Genomic DNA, 20419 nt, shown 5'->3' on the forward strand with positions numbered 1-20419 from the left:
CTGTTGTGTTTACGCAGTAGTTGGAGACCATGCAGTAAGCTAGAGAAATGTGAGCCGCGAACACCGTAGTCAATCACAAACACATATGGTAAGACATATATCAGTAACAATGATGTCCAACAGCCAAAATATAATCCGCCAATATGCTTTGTCTGTTGAGTTCCTAACAAACTGCCAAAATACATTCTCTCCAATGTTTCGTCACACTTTCCAGTCTGGATCTGCCACTACCGTATCAAGAAATTAGCTATAAGCCAATAAAAGTGGGCGTGTTTCATAGTATCGCGAAGTTTAACCCCCAATTTCTAGAGATCACGCTACGCCTCTGAAAGCGGAGCTAGAAAGGCATGCGCATTTGCCGTTTGCATGTATACGCTGCATGTATATGTAGGGTGCATTTCTTTTATCTAATCCAGATTAGGCAAATTACTAATCCGGGTAATAATATTATAATCTGTGTAGTCTACCTACGCTCGGCCGGCGCCGACTGGATTGTAATTAGCAGAAAGAGTCGCTCGTTCTCAAAGCAAAGAATTGCGATGCAAAAGCGATGAATAGACATGACGCACGCAGCTAGAAACTTTGTGTGGTACATTATGTTGGTCGACCTTCTAGTCCTAGATAAGTAGGAGCATACTTCTGATATATTAGCTAAGATGGGCGTGACAGTGCCGACGTCATTGTCCCGTGTATACAGCCCGGTTCGCTTTGGATATCTTGTCGTCTACTAACGGCGTAAACTAGCACGAAAGTGCAATCGTCTCGTTTCGAAATACCCATTCTGCTTACAGCAATACAGGGAATCAAGTGAGGACTCACTAGGACCCTGAGGTGAGTGTTTGTCAGCATCAAACACATTGTGACAACCATTTTGTGATCTCTGTTGTAACTCTGTCGTGTTCTTTCAAGTGATGAGATTATGAATGTAGAAATAAGTCTGTGTACGTATGTGTACGCGGGTTAGGACTTGTCAAACTGCAGACCTTGTGCAGTAGACAAGTCACAGAAGCCCTCCCATTGTGTGGGCGCTGTGCACTATTTTATTAATTTTTAGTTTTTATTTTCTTTTGGCCACGATTCTGCCTGTCTGCTTCAGATATCAGGTAGAAGTTAGGGGTGATAATTTAGTTGTTTATGGGCTGGGTGACTGCAAATATTTACAAGCGTATTTCAGATCGAAAGCCGTGCATGTTGCAGAGAGAGGTCAGAAAGATTGAGATAAATTTATTATCTTGAGATAAATTAAATAAATTAAATATCAAATTATTACCAAATTATTATCAATATTAATTAGAACACCGAAAAGGTAAATATATTATCATGACTTGAAATCATGCATACTATAATGGTTGAATTCAACTCAAGACAATTAATCAATGTTAATGAATTAATATATTTAGACTCTAACTAGTTGTTGATTGTGCCAGAAAAGGATCAATCTTTTTGTGTTCTTGATACGTGCTGCTGAAGGTAAAGATGATACTATGAACTTACAGACTCTGTTTAATTCTCATACCTAGCTACTTGTGTCGTATTTGTTATGAACAGACAAATGTTGCACTGTTGCCAAACTTCCGCAGTTTAAAGTCGACAAAGGAGTGCAGTATGGAATAAACGTGTGTGATGATGAAGTCATAACGTATCATAGAAGAAAGAAGAAAGCAGTACTCGATGGATTGCAGATAATCTAACTAAAATGCAACAGAATAAAAAGAACTTGGGAGCAATACGTAGGAGGTGAGACAGAAAAAAGGAGCTTGATACCTATGCAGTGGTAAAGTGAGCTATATTATGAGGGGGAAGGAGATGACTCCTAATCTGAACGATCATACTGGAATAAGCACAAAACGTCTGCATGAGGTGTAAACAGACGTTGTGTAGCATTCTACTACATACAAGTTACATGTACTTGACCTGACTTACATGTGCACTGTACTGACTGTATGCATTACCCTAGGCAAGATGTTGACAACCATACAAAACGTTATAAGTTAACTTATCGAACCTTTTGTCTATCTGTATATATGTTCTGTTCTCTCTAATAATGATTCAGTTGACGCAGACTATAAAAACGTGCAGTTCCAAATACTTGGAAGGGATATCAGGGAACATGTCAATTCACATGAATTTCATCTCCGCTGTGAAATCTATGTTCAACAGGAGGATTAAACGTTGCCCGTGCTTTTTCCATGAACGACAGATGATGGAACACTCAAACGAGTTATTTAGGTGTTACATTTTAGTAGACCTTACATGCTTTGTGAGCGTTATGTTTCTCTTTAGTGTAGTGCTGAACTGTACTTTCCACTTTCAATTTTCAGTTGCTATAGCAACTGTGCAAATACACTTTGCTTTTTGCTATGCATATGTAGTAGTATACCCAATTGATGCCGGATCCTGTGATGTTTGAAATAAATTTTAGTAAAAGAGTTACTGTTTGCCAGTCTTTCTTATCTTTTTAAATTGGTTGACAGCATGCAGGTTCACTAACATTAGACAAAGTATTAATATAGATTCTTTGTTTTGTTTGTCGCTCCAAGGTACTGTTATGTAGCCAGATGTTCTTGCTCTTTACTTAGTTTTGCAATGTAATTGAAACCATCATGGCAACATTTCTAGCAAATGCACAACTCCAGATAGAACACTTTGTTGAGCAAGATAGTAAGACTTGACTTGGTCAATCGGTGGTCAAGACTTAACTGGCAATTACTCAGTAAATTGTTCCATCAAATTGGCAAATAATTGTGTTTGATATTTGTCAATATAAACTACGCTATTGTGTTTCCAGCTGGAGGTATATTTTCATCACTTAGAGAATGAATTTAGTTTTAATGACCAACTAACTGTGACTCATAAATTTAATTAAACCTTGTGGAACTTTTTAAAAATTAATTAAGCCTTTATCATTTGAGTAAATCACCCAGTGTGTGTTTGTGTGGTGTGGTGTGTGTGTGTATGTGTATGTGTGTGTGTGTGTGTGTGTGTGTGTGTGTGTGTGTGTGTGTGTGTGTGTGTGTGTGTGTGTGTGTGTGTGTGTGTGTGTGTGTGTGTGTGTGTGTACATGTGTGTGTGTGTGTGTGTGTGTGTGTGTGTGTGTGTGTGTGTGTGTGTGTGTGTGTGTGTGTGTGTGTGTACATGTGTGTGTGTGTCTGTGTGTGTGTGTGTCTGTGTGTGTGTGTGTGTGTGTGTGTGTGTGTGTGTGTGTGTGTGTGTGTGTGTGTGTGTGTGTGTGTGTGTGTGTGTGTGTACATGTGTGTGTGTGTGTGTGTGTGTGTGTGTGTGCGCGTGTGTCTATTTGATAGTCTTTCTTCTGCGAATTGTTAAGTTCACAAAATGGAAATTAGAAAGCTAAAAATCCTCGCCCACTGATAAGTAAAACAATCCGCTTAGCTAAAACGAGATATGTAATCCCTACTTTATGCAACTAGAAATCGCAAGAATTTATTAGAAATTAGTCGAAAAGATAAGATGATAGTCAATCATTTATTCGAGAAAATAAGGTAATAGTCAGTTTGCAAACAAGATAAGATGAGCCATAATTGGACTGATATTTTGTCCTGTTTCTGTCAGTCTCTAATAATAGGTCATTACGTAATGTTCATGGAGTCCGACCTCGCAGCCGAAAGTGCAGACCACAGAATTGTTTCGAATATTTCATTGTGTTGATGATGCAAGACCTTTGCAAATGCGAAAATCGAACACCAATGATATGGATAACCCGCTCATGCAGGAATCATCAACCAAGTAATTCGGTAGGCGTATACCATAAAATTTGAGTTTGCAATAGCAGTTGAATGGCAGAGAAAGCATATATCTAAAATTGCTTCACGTGGAAGGAAGGTGATGTCCCTACAGTGAAATCCGCTTTCACTCACTAACTTTCTATTCGGAAGTAGTGCGAGCATTAGCGACAACAAATGAATAAAAGAGAGTGTGCTCGGTGCATACCTTCAGACCTATACAGCTTGCATGTGCTGACTTGCAAACATGAACTTCCACTTTCTGACTTTTTCACTGATGTGTGGCCTCTTCTTCCAGGCACGTGCTGCTAAAGGTGATGCAAGCAATGGCAGAATGATTTCTAGCTGTTTGATTGTTACTAGTATTTCTTGTAATTATTTCCAGATGGATGTTGCACCGTTTCTAATCTTTCACAGTTCAAGATGGTCGCCAATTCAAAAGCCAAGAAGATCAGTCGTCAAGTGTGTGATGATACAGTTGTAATTTATCACAGGAAACAGAGGAAAGACATAGAGGAGCTAGAGATCAAAATGAAATGCAACAGAACGACGAGCAAATGTGAGCAATACAAAGGAGGTAAGCACAGTAGATGCAATTTCAATGTATTTTTTCAATGTGTGTGTGCAGCATGATGCCACTCAAAGTCTGTGTACGTGCACACATCATGCTCACATCACACAGATATGTTGTTGGACCTATTGTACTTGAGCTAGAAGAAAAGAGATGAAAGACTTGAAGGACAAGTCCTACAGCATAATCTGTGTGATGTGTGCATGTCTGCGTCATGTGTGCATGTATCTGCATGCGATGTGTGCATGTATGCATGTACACAGACGTTGAATGGCATCCTACTACATACACAAATTGACCAAACCACTGACAAACACATAACTTATTTAATAACCGATAATTGTGCTATCAAATGTTGTATTAAAACAGAATTTCTTTGTCTAATTATGTTTTCCTCCAGCTTATTCCACTGTTTCAGATGATGCAGACTACGCGAAAGAACAAATTCAAATACTACACGCACAAGAGACTACCCAACGCGTAAATTCACAAGAATTCCATCTCCCCTGTGAAGTCCGCGTTCAGAACGAAGCTCAATCATTGCCACTGCAGTTTAGCTGGATAGTCGAAGAAGACGGAATAACCAAAGATTTACCGCTCTATATCGACCGAAAGTCAGTACCGCATGGTGTCACAAAATACGCATTGAGGGTTGCCCTGACCAAGTCTGAGTTGGTGATCGAGCACGTGGCAGAACGAGATCTCAAGCTGTACTCATGTCGAGTGTCGTTAGGTGGCACGATCAAGCTATCACGAAACGTCACGTTGATCAAAACAAGCGGTGAGAAAGAAACTACTCTGAAGTGATTGCAGACTGTGCAAACCACCCAGCTGAACACGCCTCTATCTGAAGAATGGTGACGTCACAACGGAGAATATTACGCAAATTGTTTGTGCTCTGTCCAGATCTTTCTGGTTCTGAGGGTGGCAGGAAGTCGCTCGCGACTTGTTACCCGTGTTCTTTACAAGTACTCTTGGGTGGAGACTCTCAACTGCCACAGAGGAGCGGAACATCTTTGCCAATTAGTTTGCATATTTGCGTAACCGAATGCCAATTATGCATATATAACTAACAAGATAAAGCGTAAGAGTGCACAAAATGCCTAGAAGGTAAACAAGCAAACGTACTAAATTTTAGTAGCAGATGATGTAACAAGATCTTTTCCCTTTCGCCTCGCTCTAGCATCAAACCTGCGCGCGATAGGGCTGTGGAACAAGCTAATTTACATAACTTTCATTACATTTTGTCTGTTATTTTTTACAGTTTGTGGAGAACTGTTCACTCCTTTCGACGGAGAGTTTCGAGAAGAAACGATTGACACACATACAGGAAGTGTAGCGACACCCGTATAATGCGATGGATTTGCTCGTGTGTCTACTGACATACAGCACTTAGTGTGTACATTGTGGGGTGAGTGGGCTGCTGTTGACCAAAAGACTAAGCAACTGAAGAAAATTGATTGGGAATTCGAGAAGCGATCTGCTATGTGTAAACGTAAGCATTTTTTTATTTTACGAATAGACAATTAGTTAATTATGCTGTTTGGACGAATAGCTAGACAAACAGACAGACAGACAGACAGGCAGGCAGGCAGACAGACAGACAGACAGACAGACAGACAGACAGACAGACAGACCAACAAACAGACAGGCGACAAACAAAGAGGCACAAACAGAAAGAGAAACAAAGAGGTAGACAGACAGACAGACAGACAGACAGACAGACAGACAAACAGAGAGGCACAAACCGAAAGACAAACGAACAAAGAGGCAAACAGGTAGACAGACAAACAGCAAACAAACAGACAAACAAACAGACCGACCGACCGACCGACAGACTGAGAGACAGGACTCGCAGACACAGACACACAGACACAGAGACAGACAGACAGACACTGACATGCAGACAGACAGACTGACAAAATACAAGCCTACAGACAGAGATGCAGACGGACAGACAGATAGACAGAGAGACAGATAGACAGCCAGCTTGACAGACAGACAAACAAGCAGTCGAGACAGAAAATCGGTATTAATATCAGTAATGACGCCTAAATTTGCTTGTTGGATTTCAGCCACTTGCAAACGAGAACCGGTTCTCACAAGTGATGAGTATCCCATTGAAAAGTCAATGTCAAGAGCCTACCTCCACATATTGAAATGAAAGACCAAAACATTGTGTGGCCAAATACAAACTTCACATACACTTGTCCTGAGAACTATACACTAATTGGGCAGAAGACAAGGATGTGTACTGAGACAGGAAGCTATACAGCAGAGATTCCAAAATGCAAAGGTAATCATTCTCATATTGTTATACTATGAGAATACCCTCATGAATACCATTATACTGGAATAAGCACAAACGTCTGCAGTGTTCTTACCAGTACCGTCATATTGACGGTTGGAACAAGAAAGGGACGTTTGGGGAGGGAAAACAGCAATTATTGCCAGTTGGGGAAAAATGGAGAGCCTACCACACGTAGTACAACCACTCAACTGGATGTAGTAATCGTTATAAAAACATATTGATCCTTCCTCATAAAGCACGCTTGCAGCTACAAATTCTCGAAGTTTTTTGTATGGATTTTACACATGATTACATTATACTACTAGAAACGTAGCGTATTAGCTAGTTATGGTCAAAAGAAGGATAAACGGTCAGAAGGCGTAGTAGTAACCCTATACTATTCATTAAATACTATTCATTTCTTAAGTTTGACGTCACAGTAGCTAACGTATATGCACAACCTCCTTTTTTAAAGCTCAGCTCACAATCCCAGTTTTAAGTTAATTAAGTCAACTTGTCATTGTAATAATCTAGTGTATTATATGTCTATCTGTGTTATGTTCAGCAAGGTTATGTTCAATGAGGTTTATTTGACAAGTCTGGAGTGGCTATTAAATTGAATAGTCTACCAATCATGCAGTAACTAATATGTATGCATAAAACTCTACGTAGTACAACTAGGGAAAGGTAAAGTAACAATGTGATGTTGTTATCAAATATGTCAACATTAAACATTTGATGTCGTCATTATCTGACGTCATTATATTTGATGACGTGAATTTGACAGTTGGCAAAATATCCTGGCTAGAGCACTGCGTCTGCATGAGGTGTAAACAGATGTTGTGCAGCATTCCACTAGGGATGACTTACACTGTACTAACTGCAAGCATGACCATATGCAAGCTGCTGACAACCATACGAAACGTTACAAGCTAAATTATCAAACTTATTGTCGTCTGCCTATTCTCTCTTCTATTGATTCGGATGACCCACACTATATGTACGTGCAGTTCCACATACTTGGCAGGGGCGTACCGTGGCCATTGGAATTGGGGGGGCTGAAATACCCGAACACTGACACGCCCCTTTGACAAAAATTGTATTAGTAGCAACAATGCAGACCACAAAGTATTACGTTTACTCGTATACATATATACAGTATGGAGCAGACTAAACAAGCACCTATTTACTGAAAAATCATCCTGCGGTTTCCTCTTGCACAGAACTCTTACAAAAAGCTACGTAACGCTAGTTTTCACCTGACAAAATGGGAAACGCCCACAAAAACTGGGGGGGCTATAGCCCATTTAGCCCATGCCACGGTACGCGCCTGTACTTGGAAGGGATATCAGGGAACGTGTCAATTCACAAGAATTTCTTCTCAGCTGTAAAATCTATGTTCAACACGAGGATCAATCAGTGCCCATGCTCTTTTCATGGACGACAGATGAAGATGGAACACTCAAACGGATCCCAGTCTACAATGACCGGAATTATGTACCACGTGATGTGGGCAAATACGCTTGGAAGGTGTTCCACACCAAATCTGATCTAAAGCTGTACTCATGTTAAGTGTCGATCGGTAACGAAGTCAAGTCACAAACGTCACATTGATCAAAAAGAGTACGAACAAGAACATAATTTATTCACTCCGACGAGCTCGGGTGCAACCACTGACCACGCCTCTTCTTGTTGGTCGAGGTGTTTGGTGTGGGATTAACTTGCTCGCCGGAACAGTTTCTCGTAATTCTTCTCTGTCTAGCTCTTTCAAGTTTACTAGGTTGCAGAAAATGCGACCTTGCGCCAATTTGTGACTTTGAACCTCTGTTATTAGGGGCGGATTAGATTACCAAATTTTGATGTAGGTGTGACTGCAGTAGTGGGTGATCTGTGGAAACACTGTCCAACGCTCCGAGTTGTAATTGCACGCCTTTTTGGTGACTTTTAAAAAAGTTTATTACACTCGCTTAGCAACAAAGTGGCTGCCTAGAGCAGTTAAAATATAGAGAACGAATGTACAGACATGATAGAATTTTAGGAATAATTGCTCGTGTGCGTGCTCGCAGTTAGTGTTTCTTTACGTCTTCAGTTGACTTCCTGCTGTGTGTATTTAAATTTTGATTTACAATCAATTATTTAATTAATATTAACATGTTTCTTGAAGCAGGAATTCCTCTCTAGAAAGAGCTCCATATCACGAACAGTGGTCGAAACACTAGAAAAATTAAGCAAATATATAAAATAAACAAACATGACGAGGATAGCTTTTATTCACTAAATAAATTAGTTTTCCAGAAAGAAATCTATTTCTTTAAGTTGCTCATGTTTCGTATGTTCTAGTTTTTGTCTAATTCATATGTGACTCTTAGAAATGATTGTCTAACTCTTCTACAGATTGTGAAAAACTGTCTGTGTCTGATCACGGAAAGATTCATAAAAGAAAGATTGGTACTCATCCGGGGAGTAAGGCAACACCCATGTGTGACGATGGATTTAGCCGCGTGTCTTCAGACATTCCGTACTTTCTGTGTACTTTGTGGGGCGAATGGGCTGCTGTTGACCGAGAGACTACGCAGCTGAAGAAAGTTGACTGGAAGCACGATAAGCGACACATTATGTGTAAACGTAAGCTTTTGAATTTTTGTAATTAAAATATTCGGACAGACAGAAAAACAGACAAACAGTCAGACAGCACGGGCACTCAGGCAGACACAGAAGCGCAGACAGACACAGACAGACAGTCAGACACAGACAGACAAACACATAGACTTACTGACGGACCTGCAGACAGACACACTTAAAGACAGACAGACACGGACAGACAAACAGACAGACTGACAAAATAAATGTGTGCATTCCTCTACCTGCATGCGTAAATACAAACGTATCGACAGACGTGGAGACAGAAAGACAGACAGACATATAATATATTTTCATACATATTGTGTGTGTGTGTGTGTGTGTGTGTGTGTGTGTGTGTGTGTGTGTGTGTGTGTGTGTGTGTGTGTGTGTGTTTGTGTGTGTTTGTGTGTGTGTGTGTGTGTGTGTGTGTGTGTGTGTGTGTGTGTGTGTGTGTGTGTGTGTGTGTTTGTGTGTGGTGCGATAGCTCAGTTCGTTAGAGAGTCATCTTATGGAGTGTTCACATCCGGGACCTTAAAGGTTTGCAAGTTAAAGTCACAGTGATGGCGAGCTATGGCATAATTTCCTTAAGCAAGAAACTAACACACATTTGATCCTCTCGACTCAGGAGTTTAAATGAGCACCTGTTCATTGACTGGGGTCCTAACGGCCATCGGCTGTGACGTGACATCAGCCACTGGGGTCCTGGTGAGACTTCGGGTGCTCACACCATAGTTGGCTTCACAAGTCGGTGCTCCTGCGAGTGCCTGGCCCGGCTCCAGGAGTTTGCTAGCGCAGGCCCAGAGTTTTCTGAGTAGGGTACAGGGCCCAGCTTAACAGCTGGGGGAGTGACCTCTGAGAGGCAGCTCCTGACATTTAGGATTTTATTTTATAGGTGTGTGTGTGTGTGTGTGTGTGTGTGTGTGTGTGTGTGTGTGTGTGTGTGTGTGTGTGTGTGTGTGTGTGTGTGTGTGTGTGTGTGTGTGTGTGTGTGTGTGTGTGTGTGTGTGTGTGTGTGTGGTGATGTATCTCAATTGGCTAGAGAGTGCATTTCGAGAATAAATACATTTGGGACCTTGCAGTGTTTAAAATTTCAAGTCACAGTGATGGGGAGCTATGGTGTATTTTCCTAAACAAGAAACTTGCACACAATTGCTTCTCTTGTCTCAGGAGTATAAATAAGTACCTGTTGATTGACTGGGGTGGACATGACCGCTGACTTGGCAGTATAACATTATGCACAGGAAGGTACTTGTGGGCCTTGGTGTCCAGCCCTAAAGCTGCGCCAGTTTTAGTGCCTTTGGCCAAGCTCCAGGTGAATTGTAGCGCTGGCCCTAAGCCTCCACGACGAGCTTGGAGGCCCTGTCTCTAGAGGCAGGGGAGCTATGTCCGTAGGCCCGAATTCTAGAATTTTTGAAAGAGGGGGTTGACCTGGTAGCAGCTATTTATAGCATTACTAATTTTTTTAAATAAAATTACTGAACTACGCCTATTCTAAAAGAGGGGGTGGAAACCCCCTGTACCCCATCTGAATCCGGGCCTGCTCCGCAACTGACCTTAGAGTTGATGTAATTCACAAGTGATGTAGAGGGTTTGACATTTGTTCATTTATCCATTTGTGTGGGGGGGTTGCGTGTGTCTGTGTGTGTGTGTGTGTGTGTGTGTGTGTGTGTGTGTGTGTGTGTGTGTGTGTGTGTGTGTGTGTGTGTGTGTGTGTGTGTGTGTGTGTGTGTGTGTGTGTGTGTGTGTGTGTGTGTGTGTGTGTGTGTGTGTGTGTGTGTGTGTGTGTGTGTGTGTAATCTATGTTATACGGATTAGTTAGATTAGATGAAAGAAATTCATCTCAGTGCAGTGGCATTCACCTATCTAGACATGGTTTACCTAAGTTGTTCAGCTACTAACAATCTATATAGAGTCGTATAGATATGCTAGATGTTTATCAGCTAGGAATTGCTGTTACAGTAACTGTTGTAGTAATGATCATAGCAGCAGGTTGTTTGCCATTTAGATAACGCTGTCAAACATGGATTTGTCTACTCTTTGTTACTGTGAATATCTCAGAAAACCAGATAGCACGCAAGTATCCTAAAATACGTGCAGTTTAACCAAAACTGAATGGATATTTAACATATTAAGTATTATGACATTAATTTGTTATAATTACTTCTAAATTTATATTTCAATATATTTATAGCAATGTAGTATGGGCTGCACATTGTCTGAAGGTGTTGAGATCAATTGAAAGAAGTCTCTATCATCTGGCTTGTCTCTGGGCCAAGCTTCCAGGCAATTTCATGAACAGTTATCTGTCGGTTTGTGGTAGCAACTATATATATATATATATATATTAAAATTTTTGAAACTATATTAAAGGAATCCATGTCATAGCTAAACAAAGCTAACTTATTTACTATCAATTTAGCATTGTACTGCCAAAGCTTACATAACAACTGTTCGTGTAAATTACATAAAGTTCTACTAAAAGTCAATCCGTTGAACAGAGATGTTTTCTTCGCAAAGGATTTCAGAACCTTCAGGATGTGCATTGACCACACTTCATGAGTTTCAACTATTAGAGGATAGAAAATCTCCCCTGCAGCTGCAACGTTCTCGTTATGTCGAAGATCTTTCTTACATTCCCCAGCTTCAGCAGCCACAGCTGCTTTACTTGCAGCGTTGATAATGTGAGAAGGGCCGAATGAATTCCTGACCGACACATCAAAATAGGCAGGTTTGCCCTGAGAGAAATCAGGGTGATAAAAATCACCCGGTCTATCAAAGGACAGAGTCGAGCATCCTTGTTCACGACTGTACCAGCATTTTCCTTCAAGAAACAGTGGTAGATAACATCACATACAGCATCATGGCGTTTAATTCTCAACGGTCCGCAACCAAGGGCATGGTCGGCATGTTCATCAAGGACATGATTACATGTACATCTGTATGACGTGGGATGACGTGGAAATACAGTTATTCCTAGACGTAATCGCAAGGCAACAACAAACTCCTGAGGGGACATGACTAGGTCGAGACTGCGGTTAGGAATTGCCCTTGACCAAGCCCCCGAGTGAGGAGTTGTCACTGCTTCAGTCGTGCTTGATCACGTAGGCTGAGACAGCTTTCTTCAATATTACATTTCGCGTTGTTATCCAAGATCTGCTGGATATCATGTTGAGTAGAGACTGTTGTTATACTGTCACTGAAGCCCGGAAGAATACTTGCCAGATGTTGTTGGCATTGAGTTTCACCAGGAATGATCAGGTCAACGCTTTTTCCAAGTTAGTATGATGGGTCGTCTTCAAAGATTGATATTGGCATTTAATTTTTTAGTAGCCGAAATGACAGTTGACGTGATAAATTGCAGCTTCCAATAAATGCTGCAGAGGAAGCTCTGCTGGCCTCTCAAAGGCCTACAACACCAAGGCGAATGGGAAGGGTTGCCTGTAGCCATGTCTGGTCCAAAATAGATGACGCAGTCAGCGTTTCAAAGCTTTGTCGTAAGCCAGCATCAAACCTGAGCAACTCATCAAAAATATTGAGAGGTGGCACCGTTCTGATAATATGATTCATCTTGCATGAACCAAGGCAACTCCTGAGGAGATGTAGTTTCACCTGAGGGTCATCCAACACTAACAACTGAATCTGCTGGTGCAGAATTTTGTCAATCCGTTTGGATACGGAAATAACAAAATAAGTATCTGATCCGTAAACTGGAGAGCCAAGAAAATCAACACCATTGGAGACCCAAACAGTGCGTTGAATTTCAAGATTAATTTCGGAGAAAATCCTGGTCTCCAGAAGCCAGAATATCTCGTATTTGTTCTCATTCACATGTAGGCCAAAGGATGGTCCCCTAGACAGCAAGATATGCAGGAGATGAGCTATAGCATGACGAGAGCCCACGAAAGCACGATCGTCAAGGTACCATAACTGAACATTGATACCTTTGGAAGTCCCAATGTCATCTAACAGTTCTAGAAGGGCTAGTGAGTAAAGCAAACGGTGCAAGCGGGTCACCCTGCTGTAGTCCAGCGGAGGACTTGATCCAGGCATCACAAACCGGAGAAAACCTTCGCCATGGTAGCACCACAGCGACCAATCATAGAGAGAAGGAAAGTCACAGTGCAAGCGTCGCAGGAAGGAAGAGCGATGGCATTCATCGAATGCGTTAGACATGTCAATTTTCAAACAGCAAAGATTAGGATCAGAACCATGAGTTGTAATATATGACGACAAAGCATGAACAGCTGCGTCCAGACCTCCAGGCACCCGACACCAATCTGGCCATATGGTAGGACTACGTCAGGTAATTCTGATTTAACTGCCCAACAGCAAAGACGACTAATAAGACGTCGTAGAACTTTACTGTTACTGTTAGCATTGATTACCACTATTTACTTAGATTAGCTTACAAATGACTATACAAGTAACATAATAAATGTTGCCTAATTAAGTTATTAGAGTAATAAAAGTTTAGAGAAGGTCGCTCTTTTAACTAATTACATCAGCTTAACATTTAATTTCCAGTACATGAAGATATTAACATTATTATGATTTATATATATATATATATATATATATATATATATATATATATATATAATTATACATAACTGATCATGTACAGTTAATTATTTCTAAAACCTGTACCTATGGAGTTTGTTTCTTTGTCTTCATTTCGTCTCATTTTCCTCAAATTCATTATCTTTATGTATTTTTGAATCTTTTATTGTCCTCTTCAGAGTACCCGTTTAATACATGCACGGATGCATACAAGTGCATGCGTACTGACAATTCGAGTCCCAGGGTGTAGCGTGGTATCTCCCAAGAAGGATGTGGGCGGGAATGGTCTGGCTACACGAGACTAGGCAAGACAGAGGGCTCTAGATCCATCATATGACGTCATAAGAATTGTGGCATGTAAGTACGTGTGAGGATCAATACCGTATATACAGCACCCTTTCTTCCAGTCTGAATCTGTCTCTGATCCTATGGTATCAGTCAATAAGAAACCAATAAATATGAGCGTGTCTGTAATAGTGGGCGAGCTCCGTAGCATCGTGTAGTTTCCCCCTAGTTCTAGAGGCTACGCTACGCCCCTGTTTCGACCAACATTTGATGTATTTTATGAGTGCCAGAATGTTCGGTGAAGACAAAGCACGGACTTGTAACTTAGTGGTGTAAATAAAGAGTATATAGTGCATGGTGACCGTATTTAAACTAATAGTTTAACCAAATTTAAACATTTCTAACATGAAACTTTTATTAGAACATCAGCAAACTGACTTCAGAAACATCAACCAACCCCAAAACCCCATGCAGTTAGTCTATGCAGCAGCATATCTTAAAACGGACTGTTCAACACAAGAATAGCGTTCCATTGGCCAGCAGCCAGACTTACTGAAAAGACAACATTCGTACAAATAGCGACAGCAATAAGTTAAATCGTCGATGATTAGGTTTTGTATCGTCTAGAGTTCCCTAACTTTCTCCATCAGTTGTTTCGTCAGATTTGGGAAGCGAAGTATAATCCACGTTGGATGATCTTCGTCCTCTTGTACTCGATGTGTTAGGATTCCTTCGCTTTGGTTGGTGAACTCTTTTATTGTCGTGTTGATTGTCAGTGTTTGTGCTAGAGGAATGATCATCGTGAGCCAGATAGTGAATAACAGTAATGATTCGATGGCAAATGAGAGCGAGGAACTGAACAAGAAAAATGAGGCCATACACGGCTAAGAATGCCAAGCCAAGAGCGTTGGTGTGGAAAACCGATAACTTGGCGTGAAAACCAAGCATCGTGATGAGAACTACCCAAATAATGTTCGTCACGGCAAATACGACTACCATCTCGTTACGAAGTTCTTTCAAGTTTTGCTTCATTTCATCTACCTGCAAGCAAGTGAAATGCCAATCCGATGGTTACAACATTTTGCAAATAATCAACGCGAGACTCGAGTCATCTACAAACCTCTTTGTATTCTTCTGATTCTGGTTTCAAACCGTTCGCTTGTAGTTTAATCCAAAAGTCATACTCGAGCTTTAGCTTTCTATCCTGGCTGTCAGCCATACTACGTTTGTCTAAAGCATCGATGGCAGACTTCGCTTTGATTATTGCCACTTCGCGATCAGTTGGATACTTGATCATTTTCACAGCCATTTTCAGCTTTTTCAAATGTGCTACAGCAAACATATTAATTAAATCAGTTAATCAAATTACATTAATTTTTGTAGATAACATATATACACCTTTAGAAACAAATAGCAACATCAGTTATTACCTGCTTTGAGTAATGCATCAATAGTAATAATAGATATTTCAATTTACCATGTTATAATAAAATTTTATTTTGTATGAACCGAGAATTAGCAACCTTTCTTTGTTACGCCAACTTCGTTTACTAGAATGTCTCGATTCAGAGTGAGTAGATTGGCTATAGCGCTCTCTCCTTTATATCCTGCTCTTGCAAACTTTCCTTCATACTGAGATAGGCCAAATGACAGTAACCAATGAGATACGTCATTCTAAACGTTAATAACATAGTGATCGAGCTTCTTCCCTTCTGTTTTAAGATTTCACTTGATACTTACTGGAACACCTCGTGGTACAGATGGGTCGGGTAGCTCATCTATTGCCCTCATTATACGCTTAACAACGCCAGTCTTTGTCACGCCCAAAGATCTAATATGCTATGTATACAAAGAAACTGTATCAACAATATATCTAAAATTTTGTTGAATTAAGCAAAAGTGAAGATGTTATGCATGTCGGTTTAAACATAATGTTACGAGTGTATACCTTTTCCTTCATTTTGATAAAGAATGACGTGTCTGCATAACCTGCAGCTTCAAACTTCTCGGCGCAGTTTGTATCCTATGTAACAACAGTTAGTTTAGCGGATGATATTACCCCACACAGACTATACACACTGGCATATTTTATGAATAATCTAATTATTAAGCAAAATTAAACTTACCTCGAGACCAATATTTGCAAAGAATCTTCTAATTGGAATACCTAAACAGAATCAGCAATGTTGGTAGAGAAGATACAACAAAATATAATATGATAAGTTCTCAAATGCGGAATTGAAATGATTTACCCGTAGTTGATGCTCGATCTTCGCTTTCCGTTTGGTCTACACGCGAAGACAGATCTGAATTTGTTTGGGTAACGTTTTCATCGTCATCGTCACGTGTCACTGATGTCGTCTGCACTTCTACAGATCGTGAATTCGGTGTACCGGATTCGTCATCCGTCATTGATATCGTTTGAACTTTTACAGACCGTAACTCCGGTGTCGACGGCTTAGCCGTAATCGATGAGTGACAACAGTCACAACAACCACATACTTCTTTCAATTTATCGACGAAATATCGAACAAACGACCACACACTCTGGCCTTCAGTGTTCTGCGTGGCTGTTTCGCGAGTTCCCCAGGAGTCACTGTTTAAGTTACAGATGGAATAGATAATAAGAAAGAGATAACCAGATGGAAGACAGAGAAGATACCACAAGGAATGGAAAAGACAAAAGAACTCGGTTGGATGAAGAAGTGCAGTCACGAAGAATATCGACGAGAGTCCAGCGAGATACCAAGTACTTAGAGCAACATCTTCCAATGAAATTCCGTTGTTCGCATGGGTCGGACTCGACGAGTTTAGATGAGAAGTTGTAGGTGTGGGTGCCTCTGGTCCTTCAGGTCTACTAACAATTTGAACAATCACTCCGACAGCAACCATCCCCATCACAATAGAAAAAATAAAAGTCAAAATTTTGGCCATTTTTAATTGTGTATCTGGTCGACACCAGATGCACACAACGCCGTATATAAAGGATACCAAAATAAAGAGAACAAGAAACGTAATGTATGCCCCACTACTGTCGTAATCAGACGACGTGTTAAAAGCGTAAGTTATACCAGCCGCCATAACCAGGATGACGGTCGAGGGTGCGACAATTGTGGAGAAAATCATTGCTGCTTGATAGAGAATGAAGATGATAGAGACGGCGTCGTTGTTGCTTATGACTTTCGCTGCGTTGGAACACAGCTGCATCAAGTTAGCCATCGTCGACGGTATCCATCGTCTGCGTTGTTTATAAAACTCTTCAAAACTGTCCGGACAGAATGTATAACTGACTGCAGCAGCCGCGTATTCTAGTCGCCAACCTGCTTCAACCATTAACGTGCAGAGCCATCGATCTTCTCCCATGTCTTTCGTCAAAAACTCTTTGGCTTTTTCTGCTTTGGTCGCATACTCGGGTAAAACCTCTCGCAATGCTGGTGCTCGAAAGACACTGAAACATCCCGGACAGCACATGACCGAGCCCAGAACGTGTTCGGCTACCTTTTGAAACCAATGACCGACTGCGTAATCAAACTTTTGATACCAGACGATCGGCCCGCTGCCGAGGGGATGGACTCGACCGCAAACTCCGCCGACGAGTTTGTCGCGACATAGACGATCGAGAACGATTTCGACGTCCTCGAGATCGAAAGCGATATCGGCATCAGTCATAAGAACAAAAGTGTTGTGTTCTCTACCAATTGATTTCGGACAACGAAAATCGAGAATGTATGACAAGTACATGATTTGACTCCAGCGCTTTTTCTTTTTTACTTTTTTCGGATCTTTCAAGTGAACAAAGAAAGGTATCAATCCAGGCAACTTCCAATTTATCTGCAGTCCGTATGGCGTTTCCCATTTTGTACCATTACTCAATTCGATCTTTAGCGTATCTTTTAGTAGACTAAAGAGTTGATTGGCATATTCTGTGGTATGACAGCCTTTAGCACCACCATCAAAGAACACGTGACATTCAAATTTGCGACTCCGATTTTTATGTTCGTCTATATTGTGAATGCACTTGAGGAGCTGCTTCTGTTCGTGTAGCTGTTCTCGATACATTGTCGTGCAGATGAACACGTAACTTTTACTAGCGTCATTTTCGGGATTTTTGACATTCTCGTCATCAAACTCTGTTTCTCTGTTGAGCATAAGATTCTGTTCGGTAAAGGGACAATTGTAATACGATTGAATGAATAGGTTTTCTTCCTTTATCAATGCAATGAGTTTGGTTCGCCACACGTAGAACACACAGCATATAATTTGAGATATCCACAAGAGAAACAAACATATGGGAACGAGGCCATGTTCGTAAAATGGTATCTGAAGATTGCCCGTGCAAGCTATAGCACTTTCTAGCTGATCATTAGAGCAAACTCCAAAGGTCGTACCGATGGCGACAGGAGTTGCAAGTAACAGAGGCCAAATGAATCCGATCGTACCCTTTCGTATCGTACAAGCAAACCATGACAATATGTACGCTCCCCAAGTACAAAAGATGTTAACGAGAAAAAACGTATCGCGAGACGTATTTCTCAAATATGCTAAACCCTGTCCTAGATAGTCTATGCCTACGTTCAAATCCGCATAAGGGATAGCCGACATAATTATAGCCACAACGGGAAGCGATATCATTCTCCAGAAGTTTGTCAGAATGCCATTCTTCCATCGAGCGCTTGCTTCTGGTCGACCGTCGCCTGAATCACTCTGAGGAACGGGTGTGTTCAGGTAATTTTGAATAGGTGAACACCATACAATCGACAGCAAGCCGAGAACGATTGGAATAGAAGTGAGAACAACCCAGTGATTGTTATGAAAGTGGCTGTTAAAAATACAGAGCAAGATAACGAGAATCGCAATGCTACCAACATGTAAACCGAGAGCAATCCACGTTGCAACCGTGCGGGAAGGCTTAAAAACCTTATTCCATTTTGGAAGTGGTGCTTCCCCAATAGATTGTGTTTGGTTACTATTCTCTCCGTTCGTTTCTCCCATTTTCATTAGTTCGTGTTCTTCTCGAACATTCTGCTGCTCATTTCCATTGTCATTCCCATCCTGGAAAAGATGGTAATGTATTCCATGCGCATCATTAACTTCTTTAGCAGCATGTCTTATGTTGGTAGCATCTCGTCTTTGAGCAGCATTGCGAATGTGTCGCAATTGACTAACGATGGTAAATCCGAAAACCCCGGACATGAGAGCGATAGTTATCGCAGCGTGGGGAATTCGAGCAGCGACAATAAAGGTAAATATGCACAGAGCAACACTTTCTAAAACTGACGTGACAAATCCCTAAAATCAAAGACATGAAACAGTGAATCAACACTTAGACATGTAAATGTTTGTCCGTAGTTTATACAGTCACGTGCATGCTGACAAGTAAGAGACAAACAAAATGCAAATGACGTTTAAACTCACAGCTAAAATCGCCAACTTATTTGGCCACGGGTAGTTTCTCTTCGAACGACTGATTAGACCGCACCAAATGCAGCGTAGGAAAGAAAACAGACTTGGAATGATGAGCGCTATAAGAAGGCGCCAAAAGTCGGCCGCTTTCTTTGTTTTCAGACTTTCAACAGATTCATTGACAGACGACGATCTTGTATCATTGAATTGGTTTGTCATTATCAAAAACGACAATTTTGACATGACAAGAGTAGACAGAACCAAGATAAAGAGGACGACGCCGACGACATGAGAAACTGTTTGAAAGAAAATGCTGCCATTGCGACGAGGCTGTCTCTTATCTCCTGCTTTCTGCTTTTCAATTGTAATGCTGACTTCTACATCATCTACTTTTACGACTGGTGCACTCATCTTTACCGACAAAAGCTGTACTGACGGCTCAACTCAAATAAAGCCGCTATGTACTCTAGGAAAACGTCTCGTGATCACGAGGCGGAAGCAAATTGTAATTGATCAATGTAAATTATATATTTGCAGACAAAAGCTAAAGTGACCACGCAACCAGGAAAATATCTCGTGATTTACTAAGCGGAAGCAAATTCTAAATGTCTATATACGCACTATGAAGCGTATCTACTCGCTTGACCTTCTGTACCATGGCCAAACCTTTACTGTTTGATCCTCATTTAACATTTTGGGGTCGTTGATAATAAGTCATAGTCCAAAAAACCAATTTAATGCTACACTGTTGCTGTACTTCTAGAGATTGCCATTGCTATTAAACGAGAGCATAAATCTTCGACACAAAGTGTTCAATAATTGTATCGTATCAAAAAAACAAAGAAAGCCACTCCACATTAGAAAGATTAGAAATGATCAAAGTACCATGCAACAAGAAATGAGAGCAATATGTAGGAGGTGAGACAGCAACTACATGACGTTCAATCA

At 40.9% G+C, this 20419-nt stretch overlaps 1 protein-coding gene and 1 long non-coding RNA gene across 2 annotated transcripts; one reads left to right on the forward strand and one right to left on the reverse strand.

The window, feature by feature from the left end:
- The first annotated feature begins 103 nt into the window (after positions 1 to 103).
- On the forward strand, positions 104 to 2424 carry LOC134198535 (uncharacterized). Its single transcript, XR_009972858.1, has 3 exons — positions 104 to 831; positions 1428 to 1470; positions 1549 to 2424. It is a non-coding gene; the product is annotated as an uncharacterized LOC134198535 (long non-coding RNA).
- Positions 2425 to 14532: 12108 nt separating this feature from the next.
- Positions 14533 to 19882, reverse strand: LOC134198326 (uncharacterized). The gene is made up of 8 exons (XM_062667696.1): positions 19484 to 19882; positions 16321 to 19357; positions 16195 to 16235; positions 16017 to 16091; positions 15809 to 15907; positions 15592 to 15742; positions 15189 to 15397; positions 14533 to 15109 (listed from the first exon to the last, which is right to left on the reverse strand). Exons 1-8 carry the CDS (start codon positions 19880 to 19882, stop codon positions 14702 to 14704), a joined length of 4419 nt encoding a protein of 1472 aa, XP_062523680.1. The 3' UTR covers positions 14533 to 14701.
- Positions 19883 to 20419: the final 537 nt, after the last annotated feature.

Source organism: Corticium candelabrum, chromosome 2, assembly GCF_963422355.1.
Source record: "Corticium candelabrum chromosome 2, ooCorCand1.1, whole genome shotgun sequence".
NCBI lineage: Eukaryota > Metazoa > Porifera > Homoscleromorpha > Homosclerophorida > Plakinidae > Corticium > Corticium candelabrum.